Below are 15,909 nucleotides of genomic sequence, written 5' to 3'. Positions count from 1 at the left end.
GCATGTTTTTAGCTAAGTGATCTACAAAGGAAACCTTTCCCTTCTAATGTGTAATCATTTTAATTTAGGTGTTAATATAAAGCATTAGGGAAGCAGATGTTATCAGAAAAAGCACTGTACTAAATAAAATCTTGGCAATAACTAGCCTTAAAAAATACATGCTGTCTCAGCTTTACAGCCATAAAGGTGTTAGATCGTAACACAGGAAACTTTTGTTTTATTTAACTTACTGGTATAAGCTGTACTTTGGATGTGAAAAAGATGTTCATATGCCCAAAAGACTGCCAACTTCTTCAGCTGTAACAGCAGATGCTATCTTTCCTTACATTTAATTCTGAAATGCAGCTACCATACATCTCTTCAGTATTTTGCAGTACTATATATAATAATTCATTTCACTAATTTGCTACTTTAATTTTTCCATTTCCTACTAGAAACACTGATTGCTTATCAACTTCAGAAACAGTAAATTTGTATGAAACCTATTCTGTTCTATTCTGTTTGTGTGAAATCTTTTTGATGTGTAGAGTGACTTCTACTTCTCAGTGAATGCCTGTAGTTTTACCTAAAATGGTTGAAGAAATGTAAAGAAAAAAAAATTCTTTTCACATAGCATTATTTTCTCCCAAATGCAGACATGACGAAAAAAAATGCTTAGAAGTTGGATACCATAAAACTTAAAGGAGGGTCATGGATGAGAAACATTCATAGCTACATTGACCACTACAAAGCATGAAGAAATACTTCTTTAAAAAAAAGGTGGGGAGCTTTAATTCTCCCAGATCCTAGAAATATCTTTTTTCCTGGAAAAAAATTTATTTTTGAATTTGAAGAACCAAGGTCTGCACTCTACTTAAATCTCCATGCAAGCAGCATTTAATTTACCTCAGTTTATACATATTAAGACAGTTTAGTACCATGAAAACCAATTAGAAAGATAAAACTTACTCAAATTCTTAGTCACTGAGTCAGTAACAATTTGTAGAAGTGAAGGACTATAGGCTTGGGGCACAAAATTCTATAAAATTTATAACAATACATTCTTTTCTTATGTAAAGTCTCATCTTAAACTCTGTCCTTACTGTGTATGTGATGTGGTCCTTCTGGTAATACACAGTAAATCTCATAAATGTCAAAGTACTCTTGTATTCTTGTTCATACCATTGTTGAACTTTGATTTTTATCTGCCAGAAGTCATCTTATATAACTGCAATTTAGTCTGCTCTTCACTCTATCTGTGTAATAAGAATCCATGCTGAAATTATGGGATGCACCTAAACACACACCATTGCAACCCACCTCCATGAACGGGTTATTGTCTTTCTTAGCTGAGGGACAGCAAATCTCATAAATTGTTATGATCTAAGTTGTCTGTGGGCTTCTAGAAAAAGTAAAATAATAGTTTCTAATACTTACAGTTTATACAAGAAAAAACATACAGTATTTCTATAGTTCTAGGCTGTTCATCAATATTTTCTTGGAATAGCAATCAATATAACCTTGGAACAGCAGCAATGATCCGTATGTTATTTATTAAAAAAAACCACTTTTTTTTGCAGACAGTCAACAATAAAATACGTAACTCACTTCACTGGGCTAAGTTTCTTTCCTGTGTTGCTTTTGTCCAGCAAGATACAATGTCTGTGAGGATGGATCAGGATCTTATCCGTGGTACGGCACATTACCCCAGCTGTTGATCCTTAGCGTTGTAGTGCTACCAGTATGACATTACTATTTCAGGTAGAGGTGGCTGCATTTGGAGGCTTTGTGTGTCTCTCTTCAGAAAAACTACACGTTAACAAGGATGCTGGAACAGCACAAGAAGGTCAGTGAAAACCATTGCCTCTTCTTAGCATACTAACCACCAAAGGTGGCCTGATACATGAAATAGCAGATGATCCCGTTTTGCAAGATGGGCACTTAATGCACAACAGCTCATGGACCTCTGCTATGCTGAGATTATTCTATAGTATCTGTACATTCTGTAAGTATCTTATAGACAAACAGCTTATTCATGTATATTTCACTTAAATGAAGGAATATATTCGTAAGTACAGCCAGCTATTTTGGCCTTCAGTAAAGCTATGTTATGACAGTGTAGCTACACTACATTCTAGTCTATATATTCTAGCTTCAAGATGATCATAAAAAATGTCAGAGTATATACAGATACACGGAGACAATCCTGATACATTTTATTTATCCAGTAGCTCCCTGAGTAATTTTCCCTCCTTTCCAACATTATGAGTGAAGTGTTAAGTAGTTTACAATACAATTCATGACAGAAGGCAAGCAGAGTTTCTTCCTGACAAAGATCTGGCAAATTTGCAAGGCTGTTTATCCCACTGGTTATTATTAACACCAAATTATGTAAAAGACATATCAAACAGTAGAAGAGATCAGATCAGACAACGCCTTCAAAAGCTGTAATCACAAATAACAGCATGAAAAGACTTCAGCTAAAAGTAATTAGTAATTAAAGTAATTTAAAAGTAATTAAACTCTAAAATGTTGAGGTTTAAAGGCTTGCAACAGGAGCTCCAGATACACCTCAGAAACCAGTTTTGCATGCTATTTCCCTCAGATACAACTTCCAGAGAAACCACAATGGCAATTTAACAAAGGTAAGTCATGCATTTGGGCATGAATCCATCATTCTTAATACCTTCTTGTTAATCCAGTTTATAATCAGTGACAGAATTAATCTCCTAATTACAATAGTCACCATGTAGTAACAATAGTTACAACCAAAGCAAAAGCAAAGATAGACAAGTTTTGGCTCAGAAGCTCCTCATGCCCAAAATTTTTCCCCTCCTTATATCAGCTGGTTAAAAAAGATACTGCTTCTTACTTCTAACCACATAGCCCCGTAATGTAGTACTGCCACTGCTGAACAGCCACAAGCTTTGTGCAAGTACTGAATTTGCAAGGCTTCAGGGCTGAGGCTCTGGCTGAACTGCCCTTGCCCTGCCTGCTGCTCGGTTTTACTTGGTTTAGCTGTGACAGCAATTTCTCTAACTGACCAGATGTCTGTGGCTAATTTGTTTCACTTTTGTTATCTTTGTATGGTACAACCACTGACAGTGATTATTCCATGTAGAATGAGATATTTATAACTCTAATATAATGATGTAGTGTAACGAAATACAAGCCTGCTAAAGATAGCAGAGCTCTTGAGAAATGGAGACCCAGGATGCAACACGGAGGAGTACAGGCATGGGATCACATGGGTTGGCACTGGAGACCATAACAGCTATGAGCAACTTCCCAGGGGTCTGTTAAAGAAATGCAGACTTGGGCCTGGACAGAATTGGTTTTAAGAGTAACAAAGAGAACAAAGAAACTGTACCTTACATACATAAAAGGCATCATGTAAGGTAATTTGGATGTAGCATGAAGCTGCATAACAGTGAACAAAGAGCAAAGGTATGAAAGTGTGTTACCAAACACACAAAAATGACCTCAAGCGGATTCTGGAGTAAAGAAAAAGAAACCATCAACATGAACATCATATTGCTCCCAGCAAAGGACTCCAGATGCTGGCAAGCCGCAGTAACACCCCCCACCACCAGACCCCAAAGTCTGCTGCCAGCCCACAGACCCCGAGGCACAGCGCCATGGGCAGAACTGCAGGAACTGGGGAGGAACAAGTGACTGCATGTAACAGTCTCAATGGCAGTATTACTCCGTCTTTTTTCTTTAACAATTACATCTGAATTAACAATAATCACACTCTGAAGATTTCAGTTATATGAAGAATAAATTCTTGGCTTTATAGACACAATATGTGTTTCTTCTTTGCCTGTAAACAAGATGTGAGTGTAACACCCTGCAGCCTTGCTGCTCAATGGCTCTTAAACCATTAATGCTATAGTAGTGTCAGTGCAATACTATTATTTCAGAAAGAGTACATCATACATGTATCAGGCCAGGGACTGTGAACTCTGCAACTGCATGTTAACACAGGAGCGCTTCAGTTTTCTTTAACTCAAAATTTATCATGCTTTAAACGTAAGTTCAACCAGTTAAGCATAGAACGTAAATATTGCTATGTCATTTTGAGAACTTATCCAGAGGAGGAGTGGTTTTGAACACCAAAAGCAGAGTTTCCACCTGTCCCAAGTTGGAAAGGTTTATATTAATATTTCATCTTCATTTCTCTTACAGTCAGTAGAGCAAGTGAATGAGAAAGCTGGTGCAGATACAATATGAGCTGCACAGAGTCAAAATGCTCTCAATCTTAACTCTGGGGATTCACAGCTAGTCAGTCACTGCAACTGAATATTACTCCATACTAAATCCACTATCTTTTGGTACAGATCACAGGGTATGGGATTAGGACTGCCCCTTTTCCCCTGTGTTTCCTATTTCCTTACTTTAAGCAGTTTCTCTAAGGCCTCATATTTCCCTAACAAAGGTCACAGTTCAGACTTTGTAGTTACTGCTTGCCTCCTCCAGCTGTGATTTCATTTCACTTCCTTCTCTTCCTGCTTTACTTTGGTACCAACACTAAATAATGCTTTTAGCCCTCCAACAGCCAGTTCAGGAATCCATAAGCAGTCTGAGGATAATTCTTGTTGTAAGTATCATCATAGAAAGGGTGACTGAAATCCAAGTACATAAATGCATGACAAGACAACTGAAGGATTTAGTTTAAATACAAACATGACAGTGCAAGAAAAAGAATTATAAACCCATGTACACATGAAAAAGAGACAAGCATAGATTAAGTGAACTAAGGTCACAAGTCAAACCTTTGAAGCCTAGTGCCTTCATACAAGACTGTCAGTTGCTACAGAACATCAGTATTGCCTTGAAAACGCAAGGCTGCAGAGCAAGATAACAGCACCTGACAGCGTGGATAAACAGTGCAGTATCTTACCCACCTGTTTATCCTGAGTTCAGGACATGAACATCATATTGCTCCCAGCAAAGGACTCCAGATGCTGGCAAGCCGCAGTAACACCCCCCACCACCAGACCCCAAAGTCTGCTGCCAGCCCACAGACCCCGAGGCACAGCGCCATGGGCAGAACTGCAGGAACTGGGGAGGAACAAGTGACTGCATGTAACAGTCTCAATGGCAGTATTATTCTTCCTTTTATCCTGAGTTCAGGATAAACTGGGAGCATGAAAGCAAACTCACTTCATGGAAACTGACCACTAGTCACCTTTATAAGACAAAATTTTCAGTTTTTAAAAAACCTACAAAAGAACCGGTGAAGTTATAAAATGAAGCAAAAAGGCCAATAATACTTTTTCCAATGGATCAGGATCATTTCCAAGAGGATACTGCAGAAATGAAGCTGGCTACACAGTCTTCCTCTATGTAAAATGATTGTGAATAGAAATGAAATAAAACCAGAGGAGCCACCAATGGTATTTCTGTCTGAGATCTTTCAGAAAATTATTACAAGATTCAGACATCAGCAAACAATGCAAACAAGATATACACAAAAGGGAATTTATAACAGAAATACTTCATCTTCTTAGTTATAGCAACAATAACAAGAACCATTATTAATATTGGCTATTCCTAGACTTAAGTAGTTATTATCATACCCTAACAATATACCAGAAACCTAAAAATCCCCCATGAACACAAACGTGCACACACACACACACACACAAAATGCAAGTATCCCCCTCACAGGCATTAAGAGGTTTCCCTTGTAGAGCAGACAGGGGAAGCTTGGGTCCCTCTGCTGTTAGCAGGCTACCTCAGTCCTGCACCTGCACCAGACAGCTTGCATCAGTGCAGGCCTCCGCGGGCCAGGGCAGCTCAGGAGCTCACAGAATCGCTCCTATTTACAATCCAAGGTGTATATAGCTCAACTTAATAATGGAGTGCATTCTGCCACCACACAACGTTTTGGCTTACTGCAAGACAGAAAAAACGTTTGACAGATAAAGTTATCACATTACAAAGTAAACTTAGAGAAGCAGCCTATGCATTTACAAAGAAATTCCAAAGTCTGAACAGGTCTGTTCTCTTGGACTGCTCTCCAGAAAAGCTTTAATTAAAGACAAAAATGAGATGCACATTATCTTTAACAGAGAGAGCTTAGAAGAGATTCACCTCATACCCTGCATCGAAGTACTTCTTAAAAGAGCACTGAAATGAAATACTTCCCATTGTAATTTATCAAAACTCTTTCACTCCATTCACTCAGAGGTTTATGCTTTTTTCTCTTTGTGAAGTTTTACTATCTGATTACTTAAGCATACATGGTAAGTATGCTGGAAATTATGGTTACAAAGTACCACAGATCAGCTTCCTATTGCAAGCACCACTGTAACAAAATGCACATTTTTACACGGAGGAGCGTCAGAACGCTGAAGAAAAAGGACAGCACGTAGAACTTGCAAGAAAAGGGAGGATACCTAGACTGGCACATAAGAGGGGAGCAGCCACGAAAAAGAGTGTGTGGCAGAGGAACATCCCCTTTTGCAACATGTCAGACTGTACATAGGATGAGATTTTCTAGATCCACATTTTCGTGGAAAGATACCACAGTGACGGGAAACACAGCTGCACTAGCCTCAGGGTGCTGCTTGACATAGAGTCTGCGAAGTAGGCCCGTTTACATATTCCATGCCACGATCACAAACTTTCACCAAGGTTAAAGAAATCAATGCAAAACCAATCTATCTTCCCCTCAAAACTACTATTCGAAACCAGATGATTTATTTTACATACTAATTTTTTAACTTTTTGTACTTTGTAAACCGTATGCTTACTGATTAGACATAGCAGTCTTAACAACTGTATATAACTTGCTATATGAAACTTAAAAATAATGTAGGAATTGGTTAAGCATGGTTTAACATGAAACAGATCTGATAAGATCATGAAAAGGTATTTTTCTTCCTTAGCTATCACAAAGCTGGAAAATTTGTACAACATTTTATTCTTGAAAGTAACATCTAACAAAGATTAAAGTGGCTGGAGAGACTGCAGATGACACAACTGTGCAAATGCTCATACACTGGTTTTGCATCATCACTTCATTTAACAGAAACAACGAGGCCTAGAATTTTTAAAGCCATTTTAGGGACTCCAACACCTAAGAATCCTTAGACTTATTAGAAAACAAGTATTCAATATTAAGACATGCAGATCTTGAAAGCTTCTTTACTCTCATTTTCAGAGAAGCATTTTACAAAATGAGAAGTTTTCAAAATATCACAATGCCAATTTAAATCTTTCTTTAAACAAAACAAAAAACCTTCCCATAGTCAAAAGAATATATGCACGCCATACTGAAAGGTCTCATAATATGTCCCAGACTCATCACATTTTCAAGCTGATTCTAACATTTAATTGAGAGAGACAGCCTCTATGTATCTCTCTCTTGACCCTCAATTCACCGCTCTGCTTCAATTCTGTACTATATTCTAAAGGCTCTGTCGACTGTATGTAGGAAAGAGCTTGAAGGCACTTGGTGCCTGAGTGGAGTGGAACTGTACAGAGACAGCAGAATCTTATGGGTGAAAATCATTTAGGTATAAAGGACTAACAAACGATCCATACATGAACTATTGGTCCTATATATCCTATTGCATTAAATGCAAACCAGTGAAAACAATTTAATATCTAACTTAAGCATAGTCCATTCAAATAAGGCATAAATATTAAATTAGACTTGACTACTATAAAATGTAAAGCAATCACATTAAAAAAAACACCTGTAAAATAAGGTTGACATGAGCTTTAACATGTCACTACACTTCATCTATGGAATATTCTAAGATTATCACAATGACACATCTACCCAAAGTGGGAACGATTTACTGAGTAGATACTACTTCCATGATGAGAGTTAGTATGTTTGCTCTTGCTGGCCACACAGTATTTTGTAGCAGGAATTTTATGATGAGAAATTTTCTTTTGAAAGCATACATATCATTAGCATTTCTACTGAATTTTAGAGCAAACAAAAACTGTGTTACTCATTTTAAGATACATTGCTGGTCTTTCTCCCGTCCCCCCCCACCAAAAATTGCATGACCATCTATGGTCTTCAATTCTGTTCTGCCTTAGATGGTTTGAAGAAGGAAACCATTGTTGTATTATTGATAAGAATACGTAACATTTCTGTTAGATTTCTAGACAAAATATTTCCCTACTAAAGACTAATTATTTTAAATAGCAACAATCAATTCTTTACTCAAAGAAAAAATATCTGTGTTACAATAAATAATAAATGCAAACATCTTTTAAAACATAAATTTTTCTTAACTGTAAAGTTAACTCAAAACGCCATTACTTAAAAGTTAGGAAATCCTGAAATGCTAGGGTTTCTCATTTAGCAGATGTTTTAGTTTTCCTTTAATCACACTGATTAAATTTTACTGTATTTTTTCCCACTTCAAATTTATTATTATATCACAAAACAATAAGGCGGCCAACAGACACTAGTTATATATACCCACCAAGGCTTGATTTTACGCAGAAAACTGATTGGGTTGAATTAGAAAAACTGTAGATAGGAAGAGGTCATTAATCCTTGTTTGCAGGACACCTGACACTCTAGCCAGTACCATGTTAAAGCAGTATTAAGAGACAGCATCAAAACAAGCCACAATGATTTATAAAAGCAAACCAAACTTTACAAAAGAAGTAGCATAATTAATTTTAAACACCTACTTGCTTCTGTAGCCACTGTTCTCGCCTTCTTTGTTTTCTCCTCAAGCTTTTCAGCTTGTTTCTTTCTCTCTTACTCAGTTTTTGATTGAAGGAAATACTTGTAGACTGCACAAGACCAACAGGCGTGATGTATCGTTCCTCTTCTACAGCACTTGTAGGTGAGGAAAGGTTCATCACAAAAGGTAACCCATCAGCAATGGCATTCCCAGAAGATTGTCCAGTAGCTTCAAAATCACACTCACTTTCTGTTTCTTTATGTAGTAATGTGGTAAGGGAAGTAATTCGAAACCTTTTTTGTAGTTTGTTAGCACTGGAATTATATAGGTCCTGAAAAGAACTACCATCTTTCCTATTGGACTCTAATTGCAAGCCACTTTGTGTGTAAACAGATGGATTTTCATTTTGGCCATGGTAAATTGTTCCCATACTGCAAGTTTCATGTAATGCAGGTGACAAAACAAGTATCTCTCTGACATTTAAATCCAAACTATGCGATCTTCTGTGAAAAGGTTTTACAGTGCATGTATCATTCATAGGATAGGAAGCAGAAAGAGTCCTTTTTTGATTTAATGTCTTTAAGGGAAGTTTTTTACTTTTCATCTCAAATTTGGGAGCTCTTACTTCCAGACAAAGTGCTTCTGTTAATCTTCCAGTACCATTACTATTTCTGGCCCTGTATGAAAGCCCTTGATTTTTTATTTCCAAAGTTGCAGTTACCACTTCATGGCAGGTATCCTTGCTAAAACCAGACTGAATTTTGAGGAGAGGTAAGTGTCTTCCTGATGATTTTGCTGACTTAACAGAGAAAGCTGGCTGATAGTCAGTCCGACTTTTGCAGAAATGTATATTTACTAACTGTCCACGGGAACATTTTGTGTTGCAAACAAAGTTAAAGCCCCCTAAGCAGGCCTCACAGAATGGACAGTGCAGTTTTCCAATTGTCCACTGTGCCTATTGACAAGAAAAGAAAAAAAACACCCAACACATTCATGGTAAATAAATAATTAAGAAATCATTACTAGAGTTACTTTTCTCCTTTAACAAAAGAGCTTACTTTTTGTTTTTCAAACACAATAAAAAAGACCTCACAGCAGAAAGAAAATGCACCATAAATAATGTTCTGGTCAAAACTCAGCTTGCTCCAGTGATAACTAATTCTGAGAAATCTAGAACACATATTTCAAAATGTAGGGGCTTTGAAATATGTTTAACATTTGTTCATAGATAGAATAATGCTGCAATACTAACGAAAACATTAGATCCTTTAAAGCAATGAAATCAATTTACCATTGCCAGTCTGGAATTGGCAAGCACAATTTCTCAGCTGAGTCTTCTGAGTGCTGATACATTTCTTGCATACTAAGTACAGTGAAACGAGATTTCTTACAACAAGTGTACAGCTTTTTACTTTGCTTACCCCACAAAACCTTGAAATGGTACTTGTATTTTGGTGTATGTAGTATTACAACATAATCTGTGTGCAGATACCATGACAAATCCTTAATACTCTATCTATAAGGAGACAGGTTTTTTCATTACTTGTAATTCTATGAATTTCATTTCAATCCTAAAGGCACTTTTTCAAAAGAAAATATATATCAAAGATCTATAAACTCCTACATATTTGCACAACTGTTAGTATTTTCAGTAAATATATTAATCTGTCAGCAGAAACATTTTTGAGAATTAAAGTTATGCAAGTGTTTGTAGGATTAATGCCCAGATGAGAAACAACATTATGAACTCCAGTCACACACTACTCACTAGTGTGCCTATCGTGGGGTTGAGCTGTGAATACAGAAGCTGCCCAACATTTCTAGTTAAAGCATTGCTTTCGGTTGCAAATGTCTTTCAAGGTAGTTTGGGAAGATGATTTCATGACTGATGCTTGTCTGATTGAAAGCTTCAGAAAGTTTCAATAAAATCAATTTTGTTTCAGGAAAAAAGTTTCAGGAAAAAATTTGTGCGGAAAAAAGGTTATTTTTCACATGCAATGCTAGAAGTTGTTCTGGAAACACTTATTTGAGAAACTTACTCCTGCCTTGTGGGTTAAAAACCTCAAAATTTCACAAAGTATCAAAAATGTGCTTTTCATTGCACCTGCAAGAATCTTTTTAAATCTGGACATGTTTTTAACTTAGAGAAAAAAAAAATCTCAGTTTACATACGCCCAGAGGCTTTCAAATCCCTGAAAATTCCTTGAACATGCACAGCCTCTCTCAGTTTATAAGGCTGATCAACGTGTGCATATGCCATTCCCAAAGAAGAATTAGGCTGGTTCAGAGTTTTACTATCTCCCACACTCCATTTCCCAGATGCCATGGGCTAGGCACTAAAATTCAGGGAAACGTACTTTCTAGTGCCTTTAGTGAGTCTTTCTGGCACTCAGGCACTATGGAATAGTAACCTGGATCTCCAAATCGGGAGAAGGAGTAATTCATGAAGGTTAGAGAAGGCTAGGAGCCTGGCAAAAATGGGAATGCGAAAGACAGTAGGAAAGAAAAAGGACATCTCTATGTCTTATGTGCACAGAAACTGGGAGATGAGGTGCAGTACAAGGGAGTCTGGAACTGATTTAGCATGAGTTTGGCAACAGACTGTGGAAGCACTGACTCAGTAAAAGAAGTAACAGCCTACTAGTAGAGGAAGTGGTATGGGGAAAATCAGCAAGACCTGAAAACGAGCTGAGGGTACACAGATTTAATGATGGACTGCAAAAAGAGGGAAAACTGGGAAGGGTTAGCCAAAGAAGCTAAACAAGTGAGGAGTAATGGGGAAAAGAAACTGCAGGTCAATAAAGGTTACTAACAGCACTAGCTAGATATTAATAATTACTGAAGATTATTTATACACTAATGTGTGCATGAAACCCAATGAGATTGGTTAAGAACAAGGACAGATGGCAAAAAAGAACTGGCTGGGAAGCAGTGGGTTTTTACAGCCTGCAAATAGACTTTGTGTTTATGTGAAATGATTTAGTCTTTGATTCAGGAGTCATACAGGAGAAAATAACACATGATCACAAAATTATTCAGAACCCAGGAGGATCTGGAGATAAGTCAAAATTGTTTAAAAAACCCACACATTTATCCATAAACCCACAGGATCTTTCCAGAAGTGAATGAGGCAAGAGTTCCCAGGATACTAAAGGACAAAATGAATACTAAGATATTGCAGGTGTTCACAGAGAATTGCATTCTCTGCCTCTGCCACCAGAGGAACATCGCTCCTCTGCAATCTTGAGCAAATATGTTAAGCCTTTTCTGAGCAGTCTATGGGTTTTGTATTTCCCAGGTCTCCAACTTGACCCTCTAGGCTTTCAAATGCAGAAGGCTGGCCATTTACAGCTAAAGGTAAAAAGAATAATATTAGTATTAATATTGAATCCAATTTTACTGAAATAAAGTAACATGCAAAGTACTGTAAAAACCCACATCTTTATGATCAGGCATTCAAGATTAGGCAATTCTGTAAAGTGGGGAAATATCTCATCACCCCTAATTTTCACCCCCTCCCCCCAAGATTAATGTTTCTGAAACAGATAAATTATTGTCATGCACTACTGAAGTATAAGAGATCATTAATTTTAAAAAGAGTTTAATTAATGTTTAACAAAATAAAACATAGAGCAGAACAATGAAGGAAGATGAAACAAATTTTCTTAATTTTTGAATGCTTAGTTTTACAGTCATAACAATTTTTTTATTTGTGTATCATTTTCAGGGTGGATTTGCTTAGATCAGAAGTTACTTGCAATATAGTAAAACTTAGACACTGAAGTCTAAGCAGAAAGGAGTGCAGGTATCATTTCCCTCTCAAAATCAAAGACTCATCAGAGAAAAACTGTAGGGCAAAAGGAAAGCACTTTTTCTGCTTATTGTATCTACGCAACAACATTAACTTCTAGACCTTAAAGAAAATACTCAACTGAAGCAATCAGTACAACAGGGAAGTTATGAGATGGTTTGTAATTTCAAATGGGCAGTTAAAACTCAAAAGCAGTGATACTGGCTTGTCACAAGACCTTTGAATTTGCAGGAAGGTAACTACTCTCTATTCATATGACATAATAGCGCATTAAATATAAAAGACATCACATCATATTCCAACAACTGATCTCTTAACAAACCTCCAGTCCAGTTTTATGGAGAAACATGCTTCTTACTGTAACTGTCAACATATGTGTTAGTACGTTAGATACGATGATCAAGACAAACCAAAACCCAAAGCCTAGATAAGTAACATAATTTTAAGCATTGACAAAATATGCAGAGGTGCCCATGACAGTTATTTGGACAAACACAAATACATTCATCTATAAATGAGTAGGAACAGAATTTATCACTTGTAGGTTTCGTGCATACATTAAAAAAAAAATTTAAGAGGGAAAAAAGCTTCTGTAAATGGTAATGATAGAAGTTACCGAGAAAAATTCCCTCAGTTAGGTGGTCTCTGTAATATATGTGGACCTTGGCAGAAAAGTGCCCTTGGAATTTGTTCCCCTTATTTCACATTTTGAATGATAAAGATGCAAGCAAAAAAAGATCTACCTTTTCAATGACACATTTCACCCACTCTGGAATGGCTTCTAAGTTCACATGCCATATGTTGCAAGACTCCTGAGCAGCGGAAGGTTGTGATGTCTGTTAAAAAAAGAATTATTGTATTAATATTCAACATTCACGTAAGCTTTTTTTGTTTGAATATAGCCAGAAGTCAGCTTCCCAAATTCAGTATGTATTTCATTAACAAATGATAAAACTCAAAGATGTTGGTGCATTCTTTAAGATAAAAATCGGGTAGATAATGTCAATAATTCTCTATTTCTGAATCTAAGGACATCGGACAGACTCTACTGTGGAGATGGAGGCGTTTGAAGGTGGTTTGTCTTGTTTACAAGAACTGAAAGTATGCAATTGCTGATCTTCCAAGTATATTTGGAAATTGATTTCAGAAGCACTATCAGCTGGCATAATTTTCCAGTGAAGACAGGAAGATTTAAGTTCTAGTTTATATGAAGACTGTGGTCAGTACTGTACAACTATGCCACAAATAGTTTTACATTAATTTTCTAATGCTTGTCAGAATAACTAGCAGAGAAACGAGGGACTCTTAGCAACTTTTGAGTTTTTACTGCAGTGATGTGACCAACTGAAGAGAAACCAAAATCTAAAACCCAGTGGCATTTCACTAACTGATACTAAAATAAAAACAATTACCTAACTACTTTTTAGCACAGAAATGATACAAGTGTAATTCAATCTTTTAATATGGTTTAGAACGTCAGTCAAGTTATAAAGATGGCTAAAAATATAAGGAAACTCTGGTGAGCGTTAAAGTCTTAATATCAGTTGTTAAAGTTTATGAATATGGAAAATCACTGACTCCTATGTTATGAAACTCATGGGAATAAAAGTTTCACTACGCTGAAAATTGAAAGTGGGGCTATACACAAAAGACAGAAGCTTTTAGAAATTTTCCAAGTATTGACAGCAGACAGATAGATCCGTTTGCCACGTCTACGCTATCATCTTCCTCCTATCTGTGGAGAGTACCTGTACTTCAACTTGGATATAATTCTGATTTAAACTGCTTATACTGCATTCATAACTTCAACATTTGGTTTTAAGATTTGTTCTAAGATTTCTCTCTTTTACTCATATTTCAGCTATGTCTTTGACTGAAGGTCTAAAATTCATCAGGGAAAGCCGACATACTGAAAACATTACTCTTCTCATCATAGTGCAATCTTTGCTTCCCAATGTCTTGGGAAGTAGCGTTAAATTACCTTTTTTTTATCTGCTATCTACATAATCACAGAAGGAGCTACTTCAGTCTTGTGCACAATGATGGTAGATCTCCACTAGCAATTAAAAGCTCCGCCATGGGGCATGGATGAAAATACCTCCTTCTTTTTGCTACATTTTTTCCATTAAAGGAGTTGAAATTTCCCCATCCTCTCACAAAAAAACGCTTCAAACCATGCACAAAATAAAAACTCCTCAAGTATAAAGCACAAAAAATATTCCAGAACCTCCAGCTCTGTAAGCAGCATGATTAAAATGGGGTTTATTAATAATAATAATTATATCAGGATCTTAAAAAATAATAACTTTGTTTCTACCTCTATTGGTTATACCCTTCTCCAGTGCCAAAAAGAATGTTGTTGCATTTCTAGCGCGTTAATAAAAAAGATCAACATCTCCCCTTTTACTTGCTTTTTCACTTTGATTCAAGATCATAGGATGTAAACACAGTTTTCTTGGCATATTTGGAAAGACTCTAGCTCTTTATGATTACTAACTGCCATTATAAAGCAGCAGGAAATACTCTGTCATTGTTTTATTCTGTATGATTATTTTTCTGTTTATTTTAACAAAGATGATGTGAATTACTAAGTGGTATTTTAGCCTGGCAGGGTATCCCCCCTGCTCAGGGCAGGCTAATCTTCTAAACTATTTTTGTGCACAGACTATCGCCCACTTTTTCAAAATGAAGAGCAAAAGTTTCTGGTGTAGGAATATTTGACACACAGTTAACTGTTGCAGTGGAAATTAGTATCAGTATTTAAAACACACCTTAGAAACAAAGAGTTCTCTCTTAAGAGATATTAAAACAAAAAATGACTGCATTAAAACTGCCAAAAACATTTTTATACGAAAAATGGTAACACTATACACAAGCTAGTAGTCAAATGTATCATGAATACCAGCCTTCATATCACAGAACATGAAGGTCATCACTGCCTATTCAGCTTCACTAACATTACTGCTTACATTGCCTCTCTATGGAATTGTCCATATTTTAGTACTTATCTCCACAGGAGATTAATTACTAAGTGAGGGCAACTCTAATACTTCTCCTTTATTTAAAACCAATGGCACTGGAAAAAGTTACAAACTCCCTTCACATGCTATACTTACTTCGGATGGTTCTTTTCCATGACATTTTGCAAGGCAAACAGAACTTGCTATGTATTTTCTGCATCTCCAGCAACGTAGAACATCAGCCTCTCGATCACTCATTTCAACTTGTGATTTTTCAGCTCTGTATGTCTATCTGTAAAGACCACAAAACATACAATTCGGTCACCTGTTGAAGTCACGCATACTTTCCTCTTGCGACCCACAAGTCTGTCAGTAGTCTCTTCACTAAGGAGGAGACTAATACTTTATTTACAAACATTCTCTGATCTTGTATAGCATACCACCTAGACATTTTAAATAGCAAAGCGAAACAGCTGTTTTTATTTCCAGGTTG

The 15,909-nt window shown here is 36.5% G+C and overlaps 1 protein-coding gene across 1 annotated transcript; it reads right to left on the bottom strand.

Annotated features, from left to right (window-relative positions):
- Window positions 1–8,649: 8,649 nt before the first annotated feature.
- Window positions 8,650–15,674, bottom strand: RNF180 (ring finger protein 180; the record flags this gene model as incomplete). Its single annotated transcript, XM_009582203.1, has 3 exons — window positions 15,573–15,674; window positions 13,200–13,292; window positions 8,650–9,600 (listed from the first exon to the last, which is right to left on the bottom strand). Coding segments are annotated over exons 1-3 (1,146 nt in total), but the record flags the coding sequence as incomplete, so codon positions are not given.
- Between the last annotated feature and the right edge of the window lie 235 nt (window positions 15,675–15,909).

Source organism: Fulmarus glacialis, unplaced genomic scaffold (genome assembly GCF_000690835.1).
Source record: "Fulmarus glacialis isolate BGI_N327 unplaced genomic scaffold, ASM69083v1 scaffold44317, whole genome shotgun sequence".
Taxonomy (NCBI): Eukaryota; Metazoa; Chordata; class Aves; order Procellariiformes; family Procellariidae; genus Fulmarus; species Fulmarus glacialis.
Note: the sequence above shows the minus strand (reverse complement) of the source record. Positions and strands in the feature narration are given on the sequence as shown.